The 22853-nt window shown below is 44.2% G+C and overlaps 1 protein-coding gene and 2 long non-coding RNA genes across 4 annotated transcripts; 2 read left to right on the top strand and 1 right to left on the bottom strand.

The window, feature by feature from the left end:
* The first annotated feature begins 31 nt into the window (after positions 1-31).
* LOC140686751 (uncharacterized) lies at positions 32-5751 on the top strand. Its single transcript, XR_012060638.1, has 3 exons — positions 32-117; positions 2984-3892; positions 5518-5751. It is a non-coding gene; the product is annotated as an uncharacterized lncRNA (long non-coding RNA).
* On the bottom strand, positions 391-22621 carry IP6K2 (inositol hexakisphosphate kinase 2). 2 transcript variants are annotated; one of them, XM_006196276.3, is made up of 6 exons: positions 22484-22621; positions 7298-7629; positions 5192-5414; positions 4140-4315; positions 1622-1797; positions 391-1166 (listed from the first exon to the last, which is right to left on the bottom strand). In XM_006196276.3, exons 2-6 carry the CDS (start codon positions 7497-7499, stop codon positions 666-668), a joined length of 1278 nt encoding a protein of 425 aa, XP_006196338.1. In that variant the 5' UTR covers positions 7500-7629; positions 22484-22621; the 3' UTR covers positions 391-665. The 2 variants fall into 2 exon arrangements, with proteins under 2 accessions (XP_006196338.1, XP_015090494.1); XM_015235008.3 differs by lacking the exon at positions 22484-22621 and adding an exon at positions 22001-22235.
* LOC140686752 (uncharacterized) lies at positions 7651-13557 on the top strand. Its single transcript, XR_012060639.1, has 2 exons — positions 7651-7912; positions 13309-13557. It is a non-coding gene; the product is annotated as an uncharacterized lncRNA (long non-coding RNA).
* Positions 22622-22853: the final 232 nt, after the last annotated feature.

A 22853-nucleotide genomic window follows, 5' to 3' on the forward strand; every position in this document is an offset into this window, starting at 1 on the left:
GACATCACAATGGTCAGCCATTAGCTGCTGCCAGTGGCACAGGAGCTGGACCCAAGGTTTGGCACACCTGCTGCCCAATCTTGGCTTAAGTCACATGAGAACAGGGGAAGACCTGTGGTAAGAGTCAATTGTAGCTATTTACATAAAGGGTGCTGGGACATCAGGCCAGTACAGACCCCCGAGGGACCCATTTAAGGTTTTGTGTGTGGGTGCTAGGGTAGGGGACTGAGGACCAAGCCAAGAGGCTGTGGTGACTTTAGAGTCCATGAGGTGGGGGCACGGGCAAAGAGGATGTCGCTGGCCCTGGGGGAGGTCACAGCACGTGTGAGGTTTCTTGAGGGTTGGGGGGGGGCTGGCTGCCTATCCCTGGCAAGAATGACAGCAGCACTGTTTACACTTAACAAAAAGGTTTGTATTAGAACATTTACACTCAGGGAAGAAAGAGGTATCTGCATCATCAAATGTGGAATGTTGAAGAAATAGTTAAAATAAATAAAGACTCCAAGCACGGCTGGGGCTGGCTCAGGCTGGGACTCACAGAGGCCTCTGCACATCAGCTCCAGGCTGCAGGGGCCACCGCCTGGCCATACTGGCCTCCTCCCTGGCGCAGCACAGCTGTGCCTGGGACATAGAGAGTCTCTCAGGTGCTGGTGCAGCCAGCAAGCTCACTCCCCACTTTCCTCACTTAATTCTGTGACAATGTCTATTAGGCTCTGGAGCCCGAAGATATAGCCAGCATCCTGGCCCTCGTGTACCACACTGTCCTCGCCATACAGCCTGCAGGTGGTGTGTGCGAAATCGATCATGCGCACGTCCACTGAGCTTGTGCCGATGGGCTTATAGGCATAGGCACCAGCAGACTCGTCAGCTGACTCCTCTGACAGGTCCTCCAAGTCCTCAGCATCTGAGTCCAGGGCCACCTCAGGCCGCTCCTTGCCATCATAGATGACCAGCAGGGAGCTTGAGTAGAAGCGGTAGGATTCTTGTCGCTCCAACACGGCCTTGAGCTCAGTCAGCTTCCTAAGTACAGGGCCCAGGAGCTCCCGGCGCAGGTACCGCCCATTGTGGAAGAACTGGAAAAGTGCCTCCTTGAAGCCCTGCACTGACAGCTTCCGTCCATGGTATTTGTTCATGAACATGAGCTGCCCACTGCCTGCCTGGTATACCTGTGGGAGGGAGACCAGCAGGTCAGGTAAAACAGTCATCTATCTCAGAGCCTGGTCCTGGGGACTGCAATGATATGACAGCCTTGGATCAGATTCTTTAACTTGTTAAGTAAGAATACCAGTCACACAGGACTGTCCTCTCCAGTCAACACCCACTCGGGATATAGCCCTCTGACCTGGGTTCCATCCCCAGGCCCCCAGCTCAGCATATGGGTTGGTGGAAAGGGCCTAACCCTCTTGCCTTTCTCCCCTTCCTGTCCACAACCTCAGGACTCAGCCAGTCAGGCCAGTCCCAGAGGGGATCACCCAGGCATGCATGCTTTCTTTTCTAATCAGAAAGTGACAGATTCAGTCAAATCTGTAATCTTTTGAGAAAATGGGACTATGCCAGGGTGGGGGAATGGCAGTTCCTGTATGCCCTGGCCAGCCCACACCATGCCTAACACTCCTCTCACCTGCATGCCACACACACGCACACCGATGACCGCAGATGTGCTCTGCTGGCATTTGCGGATCTGGTTGGCCGCCTTCTCCTCTGAAGCATCGTCACCATGCTGGCGCGTACCCATCTTGAGGTCCAGAACACAAGGCACCTCATAACGGGAAGTCAGGTTTTCCAGTAAGATAAATTCTGAATAGTTAAGGACAATACCCCTCTAAAGAAAAGGTGCTGCTCCATGGGGCCTGGGCACTCCCCGGGCACAATGCCTGCACAAAGTGCTGCAGAGATCCTGTTACCTCCCATGCAGGGAGCCCAGGTCTGACAAGAAGGCTAAAAGGCCCCTTCAGTTCTTGTCAGAGAACTGTCCTGAAAACAGCCTGGGTCTGGACTCAACACAGTCCTGGTCTCCCCCAGCCTCGGTGACACATATACCATTTCCTGAACTCAGCAAGATGTGGGACCAAGGTCCAAAAACATACTGTCCTAAATCACAACAGAACATCAAGTAAGTTTGGTAAATCCTCATCTTAAATATGAACTAGAAATATCAGTATGAACTTACGAAGTTTTCTCTTTAAAATAAATATGTATTTCCCAGCTGTGGGCAATGAAAAGGTCTAGAAACCACAGCCAGATGTATGAGCTCCCCTAGTGCCCAGACCAGTGCTCCTAGAGCAGGGACTGGTGACCCATGACCTACTGCCCATTGCTCTACAGCCTGTAAGCTAGGAATGACTGGTTCTTATACTTTTAGGAGGTCAAAAAATATATAATAACTTCATGACACATGAAAATTAAGTGAAATTCAAATTTTTCAGTGACCATACATAGAGTTTTATTGAATACAGCCATGTTTGTTTACTTACATTACTGTCTATGGCTGTTTTCATGCTATAAAAGCAGAGTTGTGATACAGTGCATGGCCTGCAAAGCCTAAAATATTTACTATCTGGCCCTCTACTGAGAAAGCTTGCAACTTCTGCCTTAAAGAAATAATGAATTCACATATGGAGTAGGACACATACATGACCCTGTACCATCTCTTCATACCAGGGAGTAAGACAGCCATCACAAACTACTGTCATTGTGTCAAAATGACTCAGAAGCCTATTTTAAAAGGCTCTCCTGGCCAAACATGGGACAATTTAAGCATCAGTAAAGATAACTATAATGGACTAAAACACATCAAATGTTTAAATTCATGGATTCATAATAATGCTGAAAAACTCGGTGGTCACCTTTGAAGGATGTTAAAAAACCATCTCATCATTCCAAATATCTAGTAAATAAAGGAAAATAAACATTTAACTTGCCTTTCCTATATAAACTATACCTCAGAATAAGCACATAGTTAGTAACAAGTTTCTCTTCACAGGTTTCCAGCTAATAAATGAAGAAGGAATGAAAAAATTAGAAAATCACCTAATGAAAAAAATGGATTTAAGGCAAAGGCAATACAAAAGAGAAAGACAACTAAACACTGTGCTTCCTCACGGACAGGTACAATACCATCTCTGAGGGATTCTTGCCCCCACCCCCCTAAAACTGGACCTGAATCTGATCAAGCCTGTAGATCAAATTATCAACTTAATGGAAACAGAGAGGAAAGAGTAACATGTAAGAGACACCGCAGAATGTAATCAGTAAAATCCAGATGGTGGGAAACTCTAGAAGATCCAGTTTTTTTTGACAAGAAATTTCCAAGAAGAGAAAAAAGAAAGAGTATTTTAAAAGACTTAACAACGTTTCAACCAAATGCAGTTTGTGAACCTCGTTTGGATCCCCATTCAAGCAAATAATCAAAAACAGTTACGAGACAATTAGGAAAATGGGGACACATACTAGATATTTGATAGTAAGGAATTACCATCCACTTTTCAAGGTGTAATAATGGTATTAATGTTTTAAAAATGTCTATCATTTCGAGATACATGTTGAGGTGTATACAGATGAAATGATCTGACACTTGTATCAGAAGAGTTCAGCTGGGCGAAGCTGGGCGATGCTGGGTGTATAGAGACAGTCATGGCAGGAGGCTGATGTGAGTAGGTTAACTCAGTCTGGGTGACTGGTACTTAGAGGTTCAATGCATCATTCTATCTGGTACATATAGGTTCCCTGATTCTCAAAAAAGAAAGGATCATATATTTTCTTCATGTGCCAGTCTGGTCAGTCCTCCCCGTCAGCCGCAGACCTTGGCAGTTAGGCTATTTGGGAGTTTCCGCAGGAGTTTGAAAATATGAGCCAGCAACTTGCACTCTAGGCTAAAGCCTCCCTGATGCAGGTAGGTCCCGGTCCCTCCATGAGGTACCTCTCACCCCTAGGAACCCATCAAACCCCATTCCCACCACCTGCACTCCCACACCAGCTCTCAGCCCCAAGGGAAGTGATAGTTGCCCGTAGTTACCATGTAGGGTGTCCTGGCACAACCATAACTAAAAAAATCCAAATTCTCTCTACAAGTTCCAAGGGTCTCCTCACTTGCTTTTCCCTCCCCTCCAAGGCAGAGATGCCCTGTGAACAAAGGATACTGTACTGGTTCCGATGTTTTGCATTCTCCTTCATTCTCTGTAACTGTTGCTGGTGACACTTCATGCTCCATGGGTTATAGTGTTTAAACTGGGAACTTACGTTCCCCTTTTTCTCTACACTGTAGTACAAGACTTCAGATTTCTTCAGCCACTCAAATTCTTCTTCTAATTTATGGCTATAAAGAGACAAGAAGCCAGTAAATCATACTGTCTTAATTCAAATCAGGGCCAAAAAAGCATCAAGGAACTTTCTGGACTGATAGGAAGTTTGATATCTTGATGTTGGGTGGTTGTTTCAGCGTACACGTTAACAATGCAAATGGGTACATTTTACTGTATGTATATTATACCTAAAGACAGTTGATTTAAAAATATTAAGGGGCCAGTTCACTGTTTTTCTACAATAAGGAAACCCTAAGGTGCAAGAACAGCCTCAGCCTCCACCCTGCATCCTGCAAGGCAGCCTTCACTGCCCTCTTCTTCTAGGCAGTACCACCCCCCGACTTCTGGTACATTCAGATTCCCTGACTCAGAATGCTGGAGACTGGGACAATCTGAACTGAAGTTCCATAAGAATAAGTCGACCTACTTAGCTACATTTTATATGTATATATAACTTTGTGTTTTTACAAGCTCTGCCAAGGTGCAGTACTTGGTGGGCTCTGCTTAGGTGGATCCCCAAGATTTGGGGATGCGCAACTGACCATTTTGTCTCCCACTATCAGTGAACAACCTGGGGTGAGCAGATGGCTCCTGTCTGGGTCACTGCTCCATCTCTAGGATGCAGCATAGTGCCTGGCACAGGGCATTTGCAGAAGGAATGAGTGACTGAAACTCTTTCACAGCTGCCACTACAGTTGTCTTACCCAAAGTGGCATGATCTAACTCAGAGTCAATTAAAGAGAAGCTGGGCATGCCATGCGGGAACTGACCACAGACTGACAAGGCACCTAAGTCCATCGTGTGAGTCCTTAGCCCCAGGGGACTGCGCTGTGACTGAGATCCCTCCCCACCCTCCCACAGAGTCCAGTGCCCTCTCCGTCTATACCCACCTCTTCATCTTCTCTTCTTTCCGATGTTGCCGCACCCAGTCCTTGGGGGTCTTTTCTGTTTCTAGGACGTGGTGTTTTTTGTTCGTCCACCTTAGGAGCTTACTTTTTGGTTCACAGTCTGAATTATCTACACTGTCCACATTTCCATGGTCCCCTTTTAATGGATATGCTATTAAACACAAGTTCCTGTCTTCATCTTCTTCAAAGCGCACAGATACCACACCTGGAAGGAGGGTGAGGAACAAAGAGGACTTTTAATTCCATAGGAAGATGTGTTATAAATAACATGATTGTAACAGTTGTTTTTTTCTTACCCTGTTCCTTAGTCTCTATGTTGCCAGAGGCCCAAACTCATCTGCAAACCTAACAAATATCAAAACAGCTAGAAAAAATGACACCATACAAGACAAGTGATTAGGGAGCAAACATGGCTGAGAGTCTTCCTCAACAAGGCAAGAGCCAAAGAATTACAAGACACATTTTTCCATCATTGAAAATGTTTATTAATTTTTATGTAATTCTTCTCATCCTAAGAGAGATGTAAAAACATTTGCTCTTTATATCTTGTGGGAATTTTTAATGCCCTAAACAGAAACTCCAATGGCCCTGAGGCTTGCTTTAAAGCAGAGCCTGAACACAGGGGAACACAGATTTGCCTGAGGGGTATGAAGCATCCAAGGGTAAGGGAAGACTGGGCAAGCAAAACAAAATAAAGGAGCAAACAAAACAAACCACACAGCACAAGACACCCTAGCAAAGGCTTCTTGCAGCACCCCCACATGGTGGGCACCCCAAGCCTTTTGTCCTTCTTAAATATATTGCTTTATTGGTCTTTGCAATCTCATGTCACAAAAGAACAAAATGAACACAAGGCAAATAGGGTTAGGCTGGGAGCACAGACGCGCAGTAGCCTTGAAAGCAGCTCTCCCCGAGTCTCTAGAACCTGCCATGTGTAATTAGACAGTCTTTGAGGAGGGGGCTGTCAGATGGGATCATTTCAGCAGGTGCCGACGAATGCCTTACAACCGACTGGCTGAACACCTTTCCTCCCAGGCCTCTCTGGCCTGGGTTCACTCAATTTGCTCAGTCCTTGCTGCCCGCCCGCTCGCTTGCTTGCTGCAGGGGAATGCGTGCTCAGAGAGACGACACTTCTGAGGTAGTCCCCAGCTCTGGGCGCAGAGGAGCCAGGGTGGGGAATTCAGGGGACCACACTTCCCTGTGGCCATGGGGAAAGAACCAGGGGAAAAATGGGGCAGGGATGGCCAGCTAACAAGGGACCTTTGGCTTTGTCCTGGAAAAAACAACAAAGAAGGACCAAGTGAGGGCCCCCAACTCCCCCACCCCCACCACAACACACATGCATATTCAGAGTACAGAGAGGCGCCCGGTACATTCTGTCTTCGAAGAGCATGTCTCAACAGTCCCAGAAGAACCCAAGTTGTTCAAGAGTCCTTTGTATAATCAGGCAATGCAACTTTAATTTCCTTAGTAGATTATTCCTTGGTTTACAAAGGATTCCCCACCCCCCCCAGGAAAGACCACACCATGCTGGTGGCTGTTGATGCCCCCCCAATTGCATTATAAAAAGGAAGAGTCACCATATATGAATCAAAGTGTTGCCGTAATACAGCAATTTCGGGACATTCCGTAATAGCAAAGGGCTTCAGCTAATCAGTAGAGGCCTCCCACTCCTGCATTCCATCTGACTCAACCCTGCTCCCAGCCTACCTAATCACCAGGGCTTCTGGTTTTCCCCAGGACAAAAAGCAGGCAGCAAGTATTCTGGGTAAAATCCTCCCAAAGTCTTCCCCCGCTGTCCCCTCACGGGAACTATGGGTTACCATTATCAAGAGACACCTGAACATAAAACACAACTACACTTCCACCAAAATAAACTCAAAACAAATCCACAAAACAAAACAAAATCGAGCAATCTTACCAGGGCTTGAAAACTGAGGGTGTGAGGTGCTGGGCGGAGGGCCAAAAGGAGGAGGAGGAGGGAAAACACGGGGTGAGTGGGAGGGGGTGAGGGCTCCCGGGATGGCTGCCCCGGCCTCGCATGTCCTCGCCAGGCGCTCGAGACCCCTAAGGCACCTGGGGGCTCACCTTTGTACTGGGGAGTGAATTTGCGCATCTCGGCTGGGAGGGTCTCGTAGAACTGGTGCTCTCTTGGGACCAGGGGCTTGCACAGGGTCGTCTCGTTGAAACGGAGCACGCACGAGTGCCCCCCAACCTGGTGGACAAAGGGCTCCAGCAGGACGCCCTTGGCGCGGGGCTCCACGTCCATGGCCCTGAAGGCTGGGCTCATTCTCCAAGTGCAGGCAGCAGGAAGAAGGGGGAGGCGGCGGGGTCCAGCGGCCAGCGCGTCCTCCGTCTGTCGTCAGTCTGCCCGTCCGTCCGTCTGGCCTCAGCTTCTCGGCTGTGCGGGCCAGAATGCTCTGCCGGAAGCGAACAGTGACAAAGAGTTGGAAGCGCCCTGGGAATTGCCTTGGAGGCGCTAGTCCTCCTCCTCCAGCCGAAAGACAAAACAGCCTGAGCTTACGCGCGGCCCCGCCCACACCGCCCACTCCCGCCTCGCCTCCTGCTGCAGAAACAAACAGCCAGAGAGCTCTTGCCGGGCGGGACCGGATGTCGACAGGCAGTGATGCCTCCGGAGACCCCTAAACAGCCCCAATCACCCCGCCCCGCGTTGGAAAGCCACTACCGCGAAGCCACGACAAGGTAAAATCACAATTTCAAGCCTAATATTGGGATTAATTCTTACCATTTTCTAATAAAATTGTTAAACTTAACGTAACTGACGTCCAAGTCTCTCCGTTAATTATATTTATTTTAATACTTTATTTTTTTAGAGCAGTTTTAGGTTCACAGAAAAATTGAGAAAACAGAGATTTCTCATATAACCATCTGCCCCAAAGATACATAGATATAGGCTCCTCCATTATCAGTATCCCCCATCAGAGTGCACTTGTTACATATGATGATGAACCTATACTGATACAGCATCAAAGTTCAAATTAGGGTTCACTCTTGGTCATTAGTTGTTTTTATAAAACGCATTTGAAGGGAAACCTGCTTACGCATCATCTAGTAAGATTTACTCCCCCACTTTGTCTACGCACACTGCCCTGCTTAAGGCCAAAGACAAGCCCCATTAACCTTATTAGCAGAGGAGCTTGGGCCTAGCTTTAATGATTAACGTCTGCATCTAAAAACAACCGATCAAGGCTGGCTAACTCCTTTTAAAAAGATACACAGTGTTCTAGGTCACTGACTATTTTTATCGGTTCTATCTTGATCTTCAAAAGCTGGGGCACACCTTTAAACCAAAGCTGCACTCCTGGGGCACTCAGGGGTCTCATCCAGTGAGGTCCAGGGCCTTAGACCTGACTCGGAATCCCCAAGCACACTGGATCTCAGCAGAGCACAGCTGTATGTGCCTGTGAACCATTTCCGGTTATGTCCAGCTCATTCTGTTTTCTGTCTATAATTCAGACTACACGGTCGCTACTAGCACTACTAAAAGGGCTTAGGCTACACTTCAGTATCTGTATAGAGTTCTTACTGGGAACTCCTCTGATTCCCATTACTCTAACTGCAAGATGGTGGTGGTGGTGAGAATGGGTCAGTTAGAGTGCCAACTGTCCTCTAAGGAGGGTAAAGCACTGACTCTGTGCTAGGCTCACTATGGGAATTTGCCTCATTTGGTCCTCAGGATACCTTCTATGAGGTAGATGCTGAAACCAATTAAATTGATTCGGGGAGCTGAGGAAACTCACCCAGCGCTAGGGACAGTAAGCCATACTTTCCAAATGAACCTCAATCTGTTGGATGTCCCCACACAGGTGCCTCTGGGGCCCAGGGTCTCTGGCACACCTGCTGTTGTATAGCACTCAAATATACATGGGACATTTAGCCTGTCCTGTGACAGTGCTTTCACCATGTATTTACATTTTCTATTTATAAAACATCCTCTTTTTTAAACAAAAAAAAGAGTTTAGCTGGTGTTAATCTCTTTCTTTCAGAGAGAGCCAATGGTGGGCCCCAACTGAACTCGAGGATAGGAATAATAAACTTTCCTTTACGTAAAGAGCAGCAAACCAAAGGTTCTGATTTCTCATCTGGCACTACGTTCTCACCAAAAGTTCTGATTTCTCAGCTGGCACTTTGTTCTCATCACAGAAGCCCTCAGTAGGGCATGTGTTGAGAAGTCCCAAGATACCACAGAGGCAATCTGCTTAAAGGTTGAAGAACTTCCAGCCATTCCAGACTCTCTCCAGAAGGTGGAGCTCTGAGAGGCTTGGCCACACAAGCCCTTTAGGTTTATACAGACAGGTTCACACTAGTTTTTCAGTAGTGAACAAGTCCTCTTGAGTAAGAGCAACACCAAAGGAAAGCTACTGGCTTATGGTTAGCCTGCCAGTATCCAAGCAAGAACCAGGTACCATAATTATTCAATTATGAAAGAACAAGACACTCCTCATAGGCCAGGCAATTCAAATCTTTCATAAACATGTAAAACTGCTCTTGTAACCAGAGTAATGCTAACACTAATACAAATACCTTTCCAACTCTGTTCGAGATTCCTTAAATGTATTGAGTTAAGTAGGAAAAAAAAATCTGTGTCCAGGCATCTCTCTTACCTACCCCCAATGAGAAATCCAAAACAAAAGCTGGTCCTTCATGGCAACTCTCTACAATATGGTTCATGGCTGGAGGCTGAAAAGCCCAGTGAGGGTCTCCACCAGCTTCTCCCAGATCTCCTGTGTGTTCACTAGCTGCTGGGTATAACATGGCACCTTGCCACCCTCCCCCCAGCACCCAACTCAGGCAGTCCAAGGGACATTGCTCCCCAGAGAGGAATCATCATCAGGTAAGAAAGGCAAGAAAAATAAGGCTTATTCTCGCCTGTACCAATACTGATGACAGAGGAAACTCCTAAATGTGAGGCAGAATTAGGGAGAAAATGGATTATCCTGTAGTGAGGTGGAGCCAGCTTCTGGTCCAAGTTCTGCCACTCAGTTACTTGGAGAAAGACTCCAAGTCCCTGGCTCCCTTTGGATTCCAGTTTTCTGGTCTGTAAAATGGAGAGGAAAGACCTGGCATAGAGCTCTACTCTGTGGGTTGTGTAACCAAATTAGTGAGTGGTAGCCAGTGGGGGAAAAAAAAATCAAGTCGGAAAAAACAGTGAGTACCATTGTATTTCACGTAGTAAGTCCTGTTTTGTGATTCTTTTCATTATGTTTAATCTCTGAATATGAACATAAGTATGGCTTCACTGTACAATATATTTCTCATATTTGGGGTTGCAGACAAAGAAATGGAGCTTTTGCTTTAGGGTCCCTTATAGGCCCTATCTCTGTGGGAAATGAAGGATCAACTTTCCAAGGATTACACAACAGATCAGCTTCCTCTCTAGTGGCCTCAGCCTGGTCAGAAGAGAGAAAAGTGCCGAAAGCACCTACTCTGTTTCACTGCCACTCTTTCTCTGTTTCACATAGTTTGAGCAGCTGGATCTCTTAAAGGTTTTTAAATATCTGGAGTCTAACGCCCAGTTTCCCAGGAATCCTAGAGTATTAATGGTTACTAAGAAGTCCATGCAATGTGTGGACCCTGAACCTATGAAGATAGAGAATAGTGTAAAATGTTGGCTTCAGATTAAGCAACTGTTTTAGCTTTCCACATTTCCTCACGTTTGTCCATGAAACTATGACCAGGTAAGGAACACAGAACATGATCATCCTAGGATAGGACACAGATTTCTCCCACAGCCCATCCCCTTAAATCTATCAAATTGGTTTAAGGATATATTGGAAACAATGCCTTAACATTAATAGTCTTAACTTTAAAATATTGCAAATAAAACAACTATGACTCATGAAAACCTCCGGGCCCTTAGTAGCTCACACATCTAGAATCTAGTCCATGAGGCTACAAATGGGATCTGCTGGGGCCACTTACTCTGCCTTAAGAAAAACCCCAGGGTTAGGAGTCACAGGGGATGGTGTGAGGCGTATTAGCCTGATGGTGGAAAAACAACCTTCACCACATGCACCTCCTCTCCATAAGCCCCAGAGCCATCGCCCACATCTGCAAACAACCATACACAACCCATGATTATACCACCAGGGTTGCTCAATGGATTCCCCAAACATTGCTAGTAGGAATGAAAATGTACAGCCACCTTGGAAAACAGTTCGGCAGTTTCTTACTAAGTTACCCATATACTTATTATGTGACCCTGTAATCCTATTCGTAGGTATTTACCTAAGAGAAATGAAAACAAATGTCCATATAAAGGCTTATACATGAATGTTCACAGCAGCACTATTCACAATAGCCAAAAGGTGGAAACAACCCAAATGTCCATCAAATGGTAATGAATAAACAAACTGTGGTATATCCATATATGGAATATTCTTCAACAAAAAAAGGAATGTATTGATATATACAACAACAAAGAGTAATCACAAAAGCATTATGTTAACTGAAAAAGTCAACTACAAAAGACTATATATGACTGCATACATCTGTCAAAACTCATCAAATTATAGACTTAAAACTGAGGAATCTTATTGTATATAAATTATATTTCAATAAAAGGGCTGAATTTTTCTTATACTTTCTCTGTTACAAAAATTTTACAGTAAGTATGTATTTTAATAATCAGAAAATACTATAATTAAAGATACTAGCTATTAAATCGTTTCTACATGCAAATGCATTGGCTGAAATTAACCTTCCCATCCATTCTAACAGGGCTCATTTGCCTTACATGGAGCATCTTGCCTAGCAAGGTACACCTGGGTCACTATCTTGTGAAGATATTCTCTGATGGTAGAGACTTTCAGGGACAGCCATGTTTTCCCTCATAAATCCCACTGCTAATCCTAAAGCCATCTGCTCACTTTGAAAGCCTAATTTTTATCAGGGTCTTTTTTTTTTTTTGAGTTATAGTCAGTCTACAATGTTGTGTCAATTTCTGATGTACAGCACAATTTTTCAGTCATACATGAATATACATATATTCATTTTCATATTCTTTTTCACCATGAGCTACTACAAGATCTTAAATATATTTCTCTGTGCTATATATTAGGGTCTTAATACCAGCAAACCTGTACCAGTTGCATGGCTATCTTTTTCAATTCTTGTAAAGCAAAAGCATCCTTTACATACAAATGAGCAGAACAGAAGCATACTGGTACAATAAGTCTTTCTGTAGAAAAACCAACAGCAAATGTACTCCAACTATACTGGCTTTTTTGTTTCTCAAACAAGTCCAATATACACCTCCCTCAGGGCCTCTGTCCTTGCCATTCCCTCTGCTTGGTACACTCTTCCCCAGATATCCTCTTGGCTCACTCTTTTACCTCCTTCAGCTCTTTATGCAAATATCACCTCTTTAATGAGGTCTTCCTTAGCCACCCCATCTAAAAGTGCCTCATCACCCCATCCACACTCCTTATACAACCCTGCTCTATTTTCTCCTCAGCACTTAACTGCCATCTAACATACTAGGTTTTCTTATTTGTCCTGTTTACTTTGTCTCCCCCACTCTGCCCCACAAGAAAACAAAATCCATAAAGTTAGAGATTTTTGACTGTTTTGTTCTGAATGTCAGAGCCCAGAAGAGCACCAGCACAAAGTAAGCATTCCACAGGATGTGCCTCAAATTACAACTGTGTCATTAAAGAGGCATGCCATACACTTTACAAAATGTATTCTCAGCATCAACTGGGTGTTAATTTTCCATTTATATTCTCCCACCTTATTAAGTCTGCATTAACTGGGAAATATAAATGAAGGACCCAGCACCTAAGCACTCATCTGGGACCTGATGGTGTGGAAACATTTCATGTAAACAAAGTCTAAGCTCAGGTAAACAAAGCAACCTCTTGAAAAATTCCCTTTTGTAGAAAATCAGGCAAAAGAATGGTCCCTGAAGAATAAACTGTAAAAATGTGGCTATCAGAAGATTAACTATCATAGTTTAAAACAAATATACTAACTAGCATTCAGAAATTCTGTGTTGGTATTGAGTTCACATCCCAAAGACCCAAGGTTTTCAGGTTGCTAAGTTATCACTGAAAGGTAATTATCCCCATCTTTTGCAGGCAAAGCAAAGAAAGACCATGGGTTGGTACTGAGTATCTGCTGAAGGCCTCTTCAGCAATGTTGGCGGGTCTGCCATCCAGCTTTAAACAAGATGCCTCTGCAAGACGATGAAGAAGGAAAATTACTCCCTCCATGACCTGGACTTCCAGAAAAGCTGGGTAACAAATGAGGCACAATCTCTGGTGACAAAAATGAATAAACAAAAAGGAGTTTTAGCAAAATAAAGCCAGGAAGGAAGAGTAAAGGTATCAAGGACAGTGGCTGACCAGACTGACCCACCTGGGTCATGGGTATACGGCATCAAACTACCATCAACCCTAGGAAGGCTCCCACCACTGCTCCATAAACATCAAGTCCCGGCAGGACACTTCTTATCCCCCAGCATGAACACACTCACCTTCACATCCATCAGTAGGGAAGTGTATGATGAACTATTAGCATACTATAAAACATTTGCCTATTAATTTTACATTTTTAAACAATTTGAGAAAATGCTTATGATATGCTCTTTAAGTGAAAGAAGGAAGATACACAATTTTATGTATGATCTATATTGTCTGAACTATGTCATAAGACATACAGAGGAAAAGATGGGCAAAAAGTTCCAGCTATGCCACTAAATTGTACACTTAAAAATGGTTAAAATGGTAAAGTTTACATGACATATGAGTTATAAAGCTGACAGAAATTGTTCTAAGTTGTCAACAACAGAAAGCATATGAGGGTTAACCAACCTAGAGTAGTGACTATGTGACTTTTCTATAGAAAAATTATGACACTGCTGTCATAGAATGAAGCAGTCAATATGCTGCCCAAAAATGTAGGGAAAAAATTACTGAAGTATTGATTTTTGAAATGTATAATGTTTTGTGATTTCTTTTTTCAATCCAAATACTCACTTTTTTATACAATTGTTTTCATAATTATAAATCTTTTTATTTAAAAATGGTGCTTATATATTTTGTAGAAAGTAAATTATATATATTTATATTACATTATATAAACTTCAGACACCACAAAACCTGGATCTGCCCTGTGCTATGTGGTAAGATTGCTATTCCCTCTCTTTAGTTCTCTGAATGTTCCAAACTTCTGGAAAGATTCTCAGACTTGGAGCACATATTTGTTACTTTTAAAACTGAAAGGGAAAATATTAGGGGGTAAAATAATTCACTGCAATTGAAACAGGAAAATCCAGATGGCTGCTCAGCTCTTGAAGGTTTTAAACTCATCCACACACATACACAAAAAACACACTGATCCAATCTGCACTGCATGCTCAGAGCTCTACTCCATGATGGAGACCCTGGGAGATGGACCACATGAAAACAAGTGAGGATAATAACTCCAATACATGCTGTCCCTAAAGTGTGTACATGGTGCTGGAAGGTCAGAGGAGGAAGTGACCAACTCCTCAACCTTCGATGACAATGAGATACAACCATGCCAGAGACAAAAGCTACTGTTCATTGAGCACTTAGTCTGCTCTGTAACTCCTCCACTCCTACAGCAGCCTTCTGGAGTAGATACTAAGATCACTTCCCCTACAGATGGGTGCCCCTAGGCACCATATCTCCTAGGATAGATACTTTGAGGTAAGAGTCACTGCTAAGAAGTCTGGAAGGGTCAAACCCATGCCATATCAGGTGCTGGCTCCACCAAAGGAAGCAGCAGGAGCAGAGAGACAAGACACAGAAGCCCTGCATTAACCTAACACAGATGCCTGGGGTCCAACAGCAGGTGTTCCTTTTCTCCCTCATTAGCATTTTATTCTAGTTTTAATGAAGGAGAAACTGCAAGTTGTAGGTGGAACTATTTCACAAAAGTCACAATAATGCAGATCCTTTCACCAATGCTGAGGGACAAATAAAACAGCAGACTCTGTTCAAAAAATCCAGACAAGCTTTTTTATAAGGGAAGCAGCAGCCTTTCAGAGGCTTCTCCTCCCTAGAACCACCAGCATGATCACACTGCCCCATCTCTTTGCCTCATCAGATCAGATTTCTGGAATGAAAGACTAGAGGGCCCCAAGATAGTAGGGGACGGGGAGAGGGCGCTTTCAGACTACCTAGAAATATGTTCATCAGTTACACAGCTAGAATTACAGTTTTAGCAATTTAAAAAGCTTCTTCTAGCAAAACTGTAGCACCACTCCTTCAAGAAAACTTAAATTATTGATTCTAAGATGCCATATGTCTTTATCAGAATATGAAATTTATTCATAAATCTCTAACATGTATTCCATACATACACCAAGAATTACCAGTCTTCCTTAAAAAGCCCGTTACTCTTCAAGAGTAAATCTCCATCTCCAGTCTCCTCCTCCTTGGTACAGACTATGACTCCCACCATCTTGCAGGAAACATATACAACAGGAACACACAGAAGTGACCCTCTCAGGCTATGGGCAAAATTGCTACAAGGTCTCCATCTATGGGGACTTTCTTACTTTGAGTCATGGTTCTCTTGTGTGCTAATAAGTAATGGTCCATTGGCTTCAGACAAGATTATATGCTCCGTGCCTGTGGTCAATGTTTACCCCTGCTCATCTCTCAGCAAGTCCCCAAACCAGATGAAACATGAACTCATCCTCTGAAGCAAATGGTGCCAAAAATGATTCAGTCTTCATGGGCAGCCACAGAACCCAGGCAACCCCGACCCGCCCAGGTCAGCACAACGAGTTCTGCACTTGCTGGAGGATGAACCACATGGGCCCTGCACTGCATCAGATCCTGTGCCCAGAGGGCACAATTTCCTCTGGGTCCTCACAACACTTCACTCAGGTAAATACTCCCCGCTCCAGGGTCTTTAAAGAAACCAGGCTCACAGCACCAATATGGCATCTTTATCACCCAACTACTCTGACCAAGGACAGTCAGTGTTCCTCCATGACCAGCGAGGAAAAGAACAAGATACAGGAGTGAGAAAATTCCTGACACTGCATAGGTCACAGTACTATGTCCTAACACTTGACCATTTGCTACTCGTCCTCCATGAGTCCTAAGATGTCTTTCCAAAATAAGGCACAGCAAGATATAAAAAAACTTCCTTGGGGAAATCAAGCTTAATTGCACCCATAGTTCTGAAGCAAATCACACACCAACTCCCTTGGAATCACCTGGCTTGTGAGAAGGGCAAGAGACTTCAGTCAGTCAAGAGCATGTGAGGATTGGGAGGGAAGGCCAATGGGGAACTTCCACTTTCGACATCTTACCACTGTTCCCTTCCTTTGGTTCTATACAAGGAGCCTAAGGTATTTTCAGAGTAAAAACACTCTGAGAGTAAGACAAATCATTCTTGGGCCAAGGGCAGCCTGTCCCTTCCTTTCCCAGCCCTCACCTGTCCCAGATCTATTGGCCATATCCATCAGTTTTTGGGCCCAGAGTCTGTAAGCTGCCAGCTGGCACCTCTGGAAGGTCCAACATTCCAAATGCCCCAGGATCCTGCATCCTGGGCTTACCGTCCTCCTCTGGCCTCCTGATGTAAGTGCAGCATCCCAATCAACCCATAAGGTCCTTGTGCATGCAACCCTGGGAAGGTGCTGCTGTGTCTGCTTCTGAAGGCCAAGCATAGGTTCTACAAAGGACAGGGGCAGCTCAAAAGACCCCGTGTGAGGGGATGATGGATACAGGACTTCTTTTGAGGTGAATTATATGGTACGTGAACTATAATGAATTTTAAAAGCTGCGATTTAAAAAAATCAACATGGTAAAAGGGTCTCACTGCAGAGGTCACAACCAGCTTGGGGTAAAGGTTCCAGTGAAAATGTCTCCAACACTGAGAAGTGAGGATGAGTATTCAAGAGGAGAACCCCTCCAAATATGGCTATGGGAGTGGCAAAGATGCCCCAAGCAAGTTGGAGCAGAACTAATTCATGAAATATGTAGGTAAAAAGCATAACTTCTAAAGCAATACATTATTTTAGATAATAACTAAATACGTACATGCAATTTGAAATAAATATTCTAAGAAATACAACCTTTATCTATCTCTGTAAGTCTGTTCATACACTTGAGTTGTACCAAAAAATTCTTTTAAAATCTATTCCCTGACAAATTGGGGCCTGCCTTATATTTGGGTATAAATGGTGCATTACCTACTCTTGGTGCCTGTCTTAATCTGTGAACTCTAGGAATGCTACAGTTTTATGGAGGTGCCAGGAGGTGGGACAAGGTTAAACATCTAGTCTACTGCCTGCATGCACCCCTGAAACATGAGCTACCCTCTGTCCACTATCCCTAGTTCCTACAAAAAGGGCACTGGGAGATGGAGGTCAGAGAGTAGACCTGACAGTGCAAGGGGATGAGGGCGGCAATTAAGCTGGCACTTGTGTAAGAAGCGTGAAGAAAGGAGGCTTCCACAACAGGTAGAGAAATGAAGAGCCAACAGACATCCTGCTTAGCTCTTAAATAACAGATTTTTAAACTGGTTACAAGTATGTTAAAATGAGCACCATTATTGGTTTGGGGTCTCTTCATCCTGTAGATTTTCTTCAATACATCTTTCTGTTCTTTACACAAATAGGATAAGGCTATATGTGTCATTTTGCCTTTTTCTCCCAAGTAAAATCAGCTTTCTTTTTCTCACCTAACTTTTTAAAAAGTGATAAAATATACACAATATAAAATTTACCATTTTAATTATTTTGAGGTATACACTTCTATGGCATTAAGTACATTCACAATGTGCAATAATTATCACTATCTATGTCCAGAATTTTTTCATCATCTCACGCTGAAACTCTGTACCTATTAAACAATAACTCCTCACCCTCCCTAATCCCCAGACCCTGGTACCTACCATTCAACTTTCTGTCTCTACAAATTTGAGTACTTGAGTACTTCATATGAACAGAATCATTTAATATTTCTCCTTTGCCATTTCCCCTCCAACTAAGCTATATGCCTTACACATCTTTCCACATCTCTATGATTCCTTTCCAAGGCTGCATAATAGTCACACACAATCACAATGTATTTATTGACTTCCCTACTGACATTATTTCTAACTTTTTTATTAAATAATAATGAAATGAGCATCCTTGCATCTGGCTTTGTATACTTGTGAAGTACTTCTGTAAGAAAACTCCCAGAAGTAGAACTGCTGGGACAGAGCAGATTTAAGCGACTGCACCCATTGTTTCACTCTGACCTGACCTATAATGTATTCAAGCCACCATGGATTCTGAAGCAGGGTGGTAACACTTTACGTTAGGAAAATTAACCTGGCAGAGGGATAGGGAAAGCTTCACAGAGGACTAGCAGGTCACTACTACAATGACATGGGTGGAGGGACAGTGGCAATAGGGACCAGCATTTACTAGGAGACTTCTCTGTCCACATTCTTACTTAAGGAGCAAATAAACAGATATAACTCCTATAAATATTAGAAGCATACATGAAAAAGGGGGTTCAAGAGAAGAAAAATCTTTAAACTTTTAAAGAAAAACTGTGAGTGCCTTAGAAAGCTCTCTCAAGCTTCTCTGTTACATGTCATACCATAGTAATGTTTCAGGCAACTCTTTAAGCCCATAAATTTAGTATTTGGTCATCTGAAGATGTTGAAACCAAAGATGAAAGAGGAGGCAACACAGATCTCACAGTCCTGAGCCTAGGAGTTTTCTGGAGGAAGGAGATGACAGCAGGAATTCCCCCCACCCCACCCCACCCCATACAGAGGTACAACCCCTAGGAGGCCATCAGGACCACAACCAAACTGACCTCTCCATCATCTCCCCTCCTGGGCTTCCTTCTCTCACAGGTCTCTCCTCTTTCATCCCCAGGGAAGGGGAAGGAGATGTGGCAGGGGAAGAGTCCTAACAGCCCTTATATTCTGGGGCCACTAAGACATAAGACTGTTGTCTCCAGATGCCTGTCCCACCTAGAATGACCTCCTTAATGTCACCTCCCCTGACTCAATGGCACCCCTGGCAGGGCACAGGGTCTCCTGTCTTCTCCACTGTACCCACAGAGCCTGCTGCCCTGCCCAGCTCACACAAGAGAATTAAGGAAGGAGTGGGGTGGGAGGGTAGAGAAACAGGACCTGGTAGGTTGCTTAGGTCTAGCACACTGTCCTTAACTCTCAATGCGGCGAGTGACCCCTAGAGAATCTGAGACAACTGTGGGCCTCTCTCCTGAAACATGCACACCACCACTGAACTCTGCATACAATCTGTGGAGCAGGCAACCATGGACAATATTTTCTGAACCCCTGATACAGGGAATCAAATTAGAGGGATGAGTCAAATATTGAGCCTTCACAACAAGTCAAAACAAGGATGTAGTGTTCATGAAGTCAGAAACAGCTGAGAAGACAGAGCTGAGCTGCAAACACTTAAGAATAATGGATGGTCAAGGAATCAAGAAGAAATGTTCAGAAGACAGAGAAGTACTGGGATTGAAGCTTGAGTGAACCTAACCTGAAAACAGATCTGGGAATTACCTACAAAGGGAATTCAGAAGAACCCCAAGGGTAAAGAAGGAGGAGCACTGGATCAAGGCCCACATAATGGTGAACAGCCTGTAAGCAAGGGTGCAATGTCAGTGTGAGAGAATGAGGTCTGTAAAGAGACAAGGAGCAGAACATCTACATCCTCCTGGAGGCTAAGGGGAAGAATCTCCTCTCCATTCCACACAGAAGATCTGGACCACATGACACAGGGGGAGGAGGAGGGTCTTGCACTGTGTTGTCCTTGAGGTCCGTGACAGTCCTCAGAATTCACAGTTTAGGGTTCATTTTTGAATGAGCCTTGGCAGTTCCTTCACAATTTTTTCATCAAAAAGATATACAGGTGTGACCCCTCCAAACCTGGCCACTAGAGTCAGAAGGTCTCAATAAAAAAAATAGTGGGACAACTGAGGACATTTGACCATGACTGAATATTTGAAAAAATATTAAGGAATTATCATTGTTTTTTAGACAGAGTAATAGTGTTGTAGATAAAGTGGGTAGCTCCTTGTTTCTAAGAGATACACAGTGAAATACTTATAGATAAAATACATTTTTTTGGATAGGTTTCCTAAAACTTCAGCAATTTTTTTTTTTTTAAGATAGGGAAGCAAGGCAGAGTGTAAATGAAACAAGGTTGGCTAGGAGTTGGTAACTACAGAAGCTGGTGATGGACGGATGGCTAACAGACCCAAACCAACTATCCATCATCTTAGAAGACTCTTCCTTCAAATTTTGAGGTAAATTCTAAATTCAATTTTTTGGGAAAAGAATCCTTTCTTGCTACCAGAATATACTATGAAACGCTAGTACTACTTGTTACTTTCATTACTTCGTATGCAAACAGGCCAAACTATAATTTATTTAAATAACAAAAACATGCTTTAAAATGTAATCATATAAAATGTAATCATATGAGAGTAATCATCTACTTACTTTCCACTATATAAGTGTGTACAGTTTGTTTAAGGTGATTATCCCACTAGGTAAAATAACTTCACTTATGGGAAAAATTCTTCCCCAGTGCATCCTCTTTATGAACCAAACAATGGAAAATTTTCACCTCAGCAAGCTGGCCTCAGGGAGGCTCAGTCTCATTCGTGTTGCCTAGATACAGTGACATCTCCGGTGCTTACAGAAGGCTCTGGCATCCCTCGCACCCCTCTGTAAGGAAGCCTGGCTAAGATTCATCAGCCAGTGGTTGCACCTTCTTTCACACATTCCAGTGCTCAGACAGATACCAGGCCGATATATTGTGTACCTGTCTGTCACCTGCAAAGCCCTGAAGCAAAAAGAAGTCTGTATCTGCTAAACTGGTTTTTAAAATTATACCAACTCTAGCTCTAGTTCTCATCCCATGATTTCTAACAATTCCTGTGAATTCTATTCTGAAGTCACAAAGTAGGTAAACCAACTGGAACAGCCATTCAACTGACTTTTTCCTCCAGAAAAGTTAATAGGTGATCAACTAGCCTATTACATCAACATGATAAAGTATTCATTTTGCTCGGTTGCTAATTCTGGCACTGGCCAAAGTCAAAACAATAACAGTACCACCCTGAGACATCTCTTTAAATACTTAACACTAGATTATACGGTGCAACTACACAAACTCCACAGCAGCAACCCTCTGTAAATAAGCATCTTAGTTCACTTTAAATGTTACCTTGCTAAAAATGCAGATACAGCAAATATTTTAAATACTAGAATTCATCAAAAGTACTTTAATCATGGTGCTTCAAACAAATTATCACGAAACTGGTGATCTGCAACACTTCTGTTACCAGTTTTAAAAAGTTTCAGTACTTTTTCTTAAAACTATTCTTTCAGATGATTTTATTTTATTCTTGTTCTGTGTACATTTCTGCTACCAAAATGTTTCATCCCGAACAGTGATTAGTTCTATTTCCCCTGGTATTTATTAAGATTTTACTGGCTTCTACATTTTATTTTCACAACGTCTGGATTCACTTTTCTGCAATTCAGTTTTACTGTATGAAACTGAATAAAATCCAAGAATAAATCATTAGGATGAAAAAGACAAAAAGCAGTCTGTAATCAAATGTGAAAGAAATGAAAGCTCCACCTACGGTGAAGCTTATCGCTATAAAGACGTTCTCGGATCCATTTTAGGCCTTTAGACACAATAAGGCTAGGTGGGCAGATTTCCCCACCAGCTGACAAACCCAACTGGCATTCAACACTCAAAATGGCTGCACATCTGCCGGCCGCAGGTAACTGTACCTGAGGCGTTGGGCTGACTTCTCCAACCGAACATTCAAGGAGACGCCCCTCAATGACCCAGGAGATCGTGGACGCCAATGTTCTGGAGAGACCCCTCAATGACCCGAGAGATTTTGCCTTCCCTCCAAAGACCTGAGGAGACTTCAATGACAGGGGGAGATACCGCACCCCCAAAATATCCGGGGAACCCCCAATGACCAGAGAAGACTCTGCCCCTCAAACCCAGTAGAGCTCTTCTCTCCCCAGTAACCTGAAGACATAATGCCTCTCTCAAATGATGACCCGAAGAAATCTGGCCCACCCTAACATCTCTCCCACCCCCATGATCGCGGGAGAGCCCCTCCCCAAATAACCCAAATAGCCCAGGGACACCGCTAATGACAAAAAACCTCTTCCCCCAAATGCCCAGGGAAACCATCCTCTAAAGTCCCCAGGGTGGCAGGGCCGCAGGCAGGGCCACAGGCCGGGCAAAGCGGGCGTTACCTGCTGCCTCAGCCGGGTCCCGCGGTGCTTCCGTCCTATTGTTTCTCTCGCACCAAGATGGCGGCGGCCGCGCCGAGCCCCGCCCCCCGCGCCTCACTCCCGGAGCCCCTCACTATTGGCTCGCACCGAGAGCCCTGCTCCCGGACTGGACCGCCCAAAAAGCGCTGTTGCTAGGGTGCCGGGATTCGTTGTGCTGGCTTCCGGAAGGGGCGGGGAGTGGGGGCGGGGCGAGAGAGGGGTGGAGCCTTGTCAGCCTCCACGGGAGAAGGTAGCCAAGAAGGTAGCCAAGAAGGTCAGGTTGGGTGGACAGATGGGCTTTGAGCTGATGGGTGCAATGCGGGATGCTGGGTTTGGAGGGGATCGGACAGAT

Source organism: Vicugna pacos, chromosome 17, assembly GCF_048564905.1.
Source record: "Vicugna pacos chromosome 17, VicPac4, whole genome shotgun sequence".
In the NCBI taxonomy this organism is placed as follows: domain Eukaryota; kingdom Metazoa; phylum Chordata; class Mammalia; order Artiodactyla; family Camelidae; genus Vicugna; species Vicugna pacos.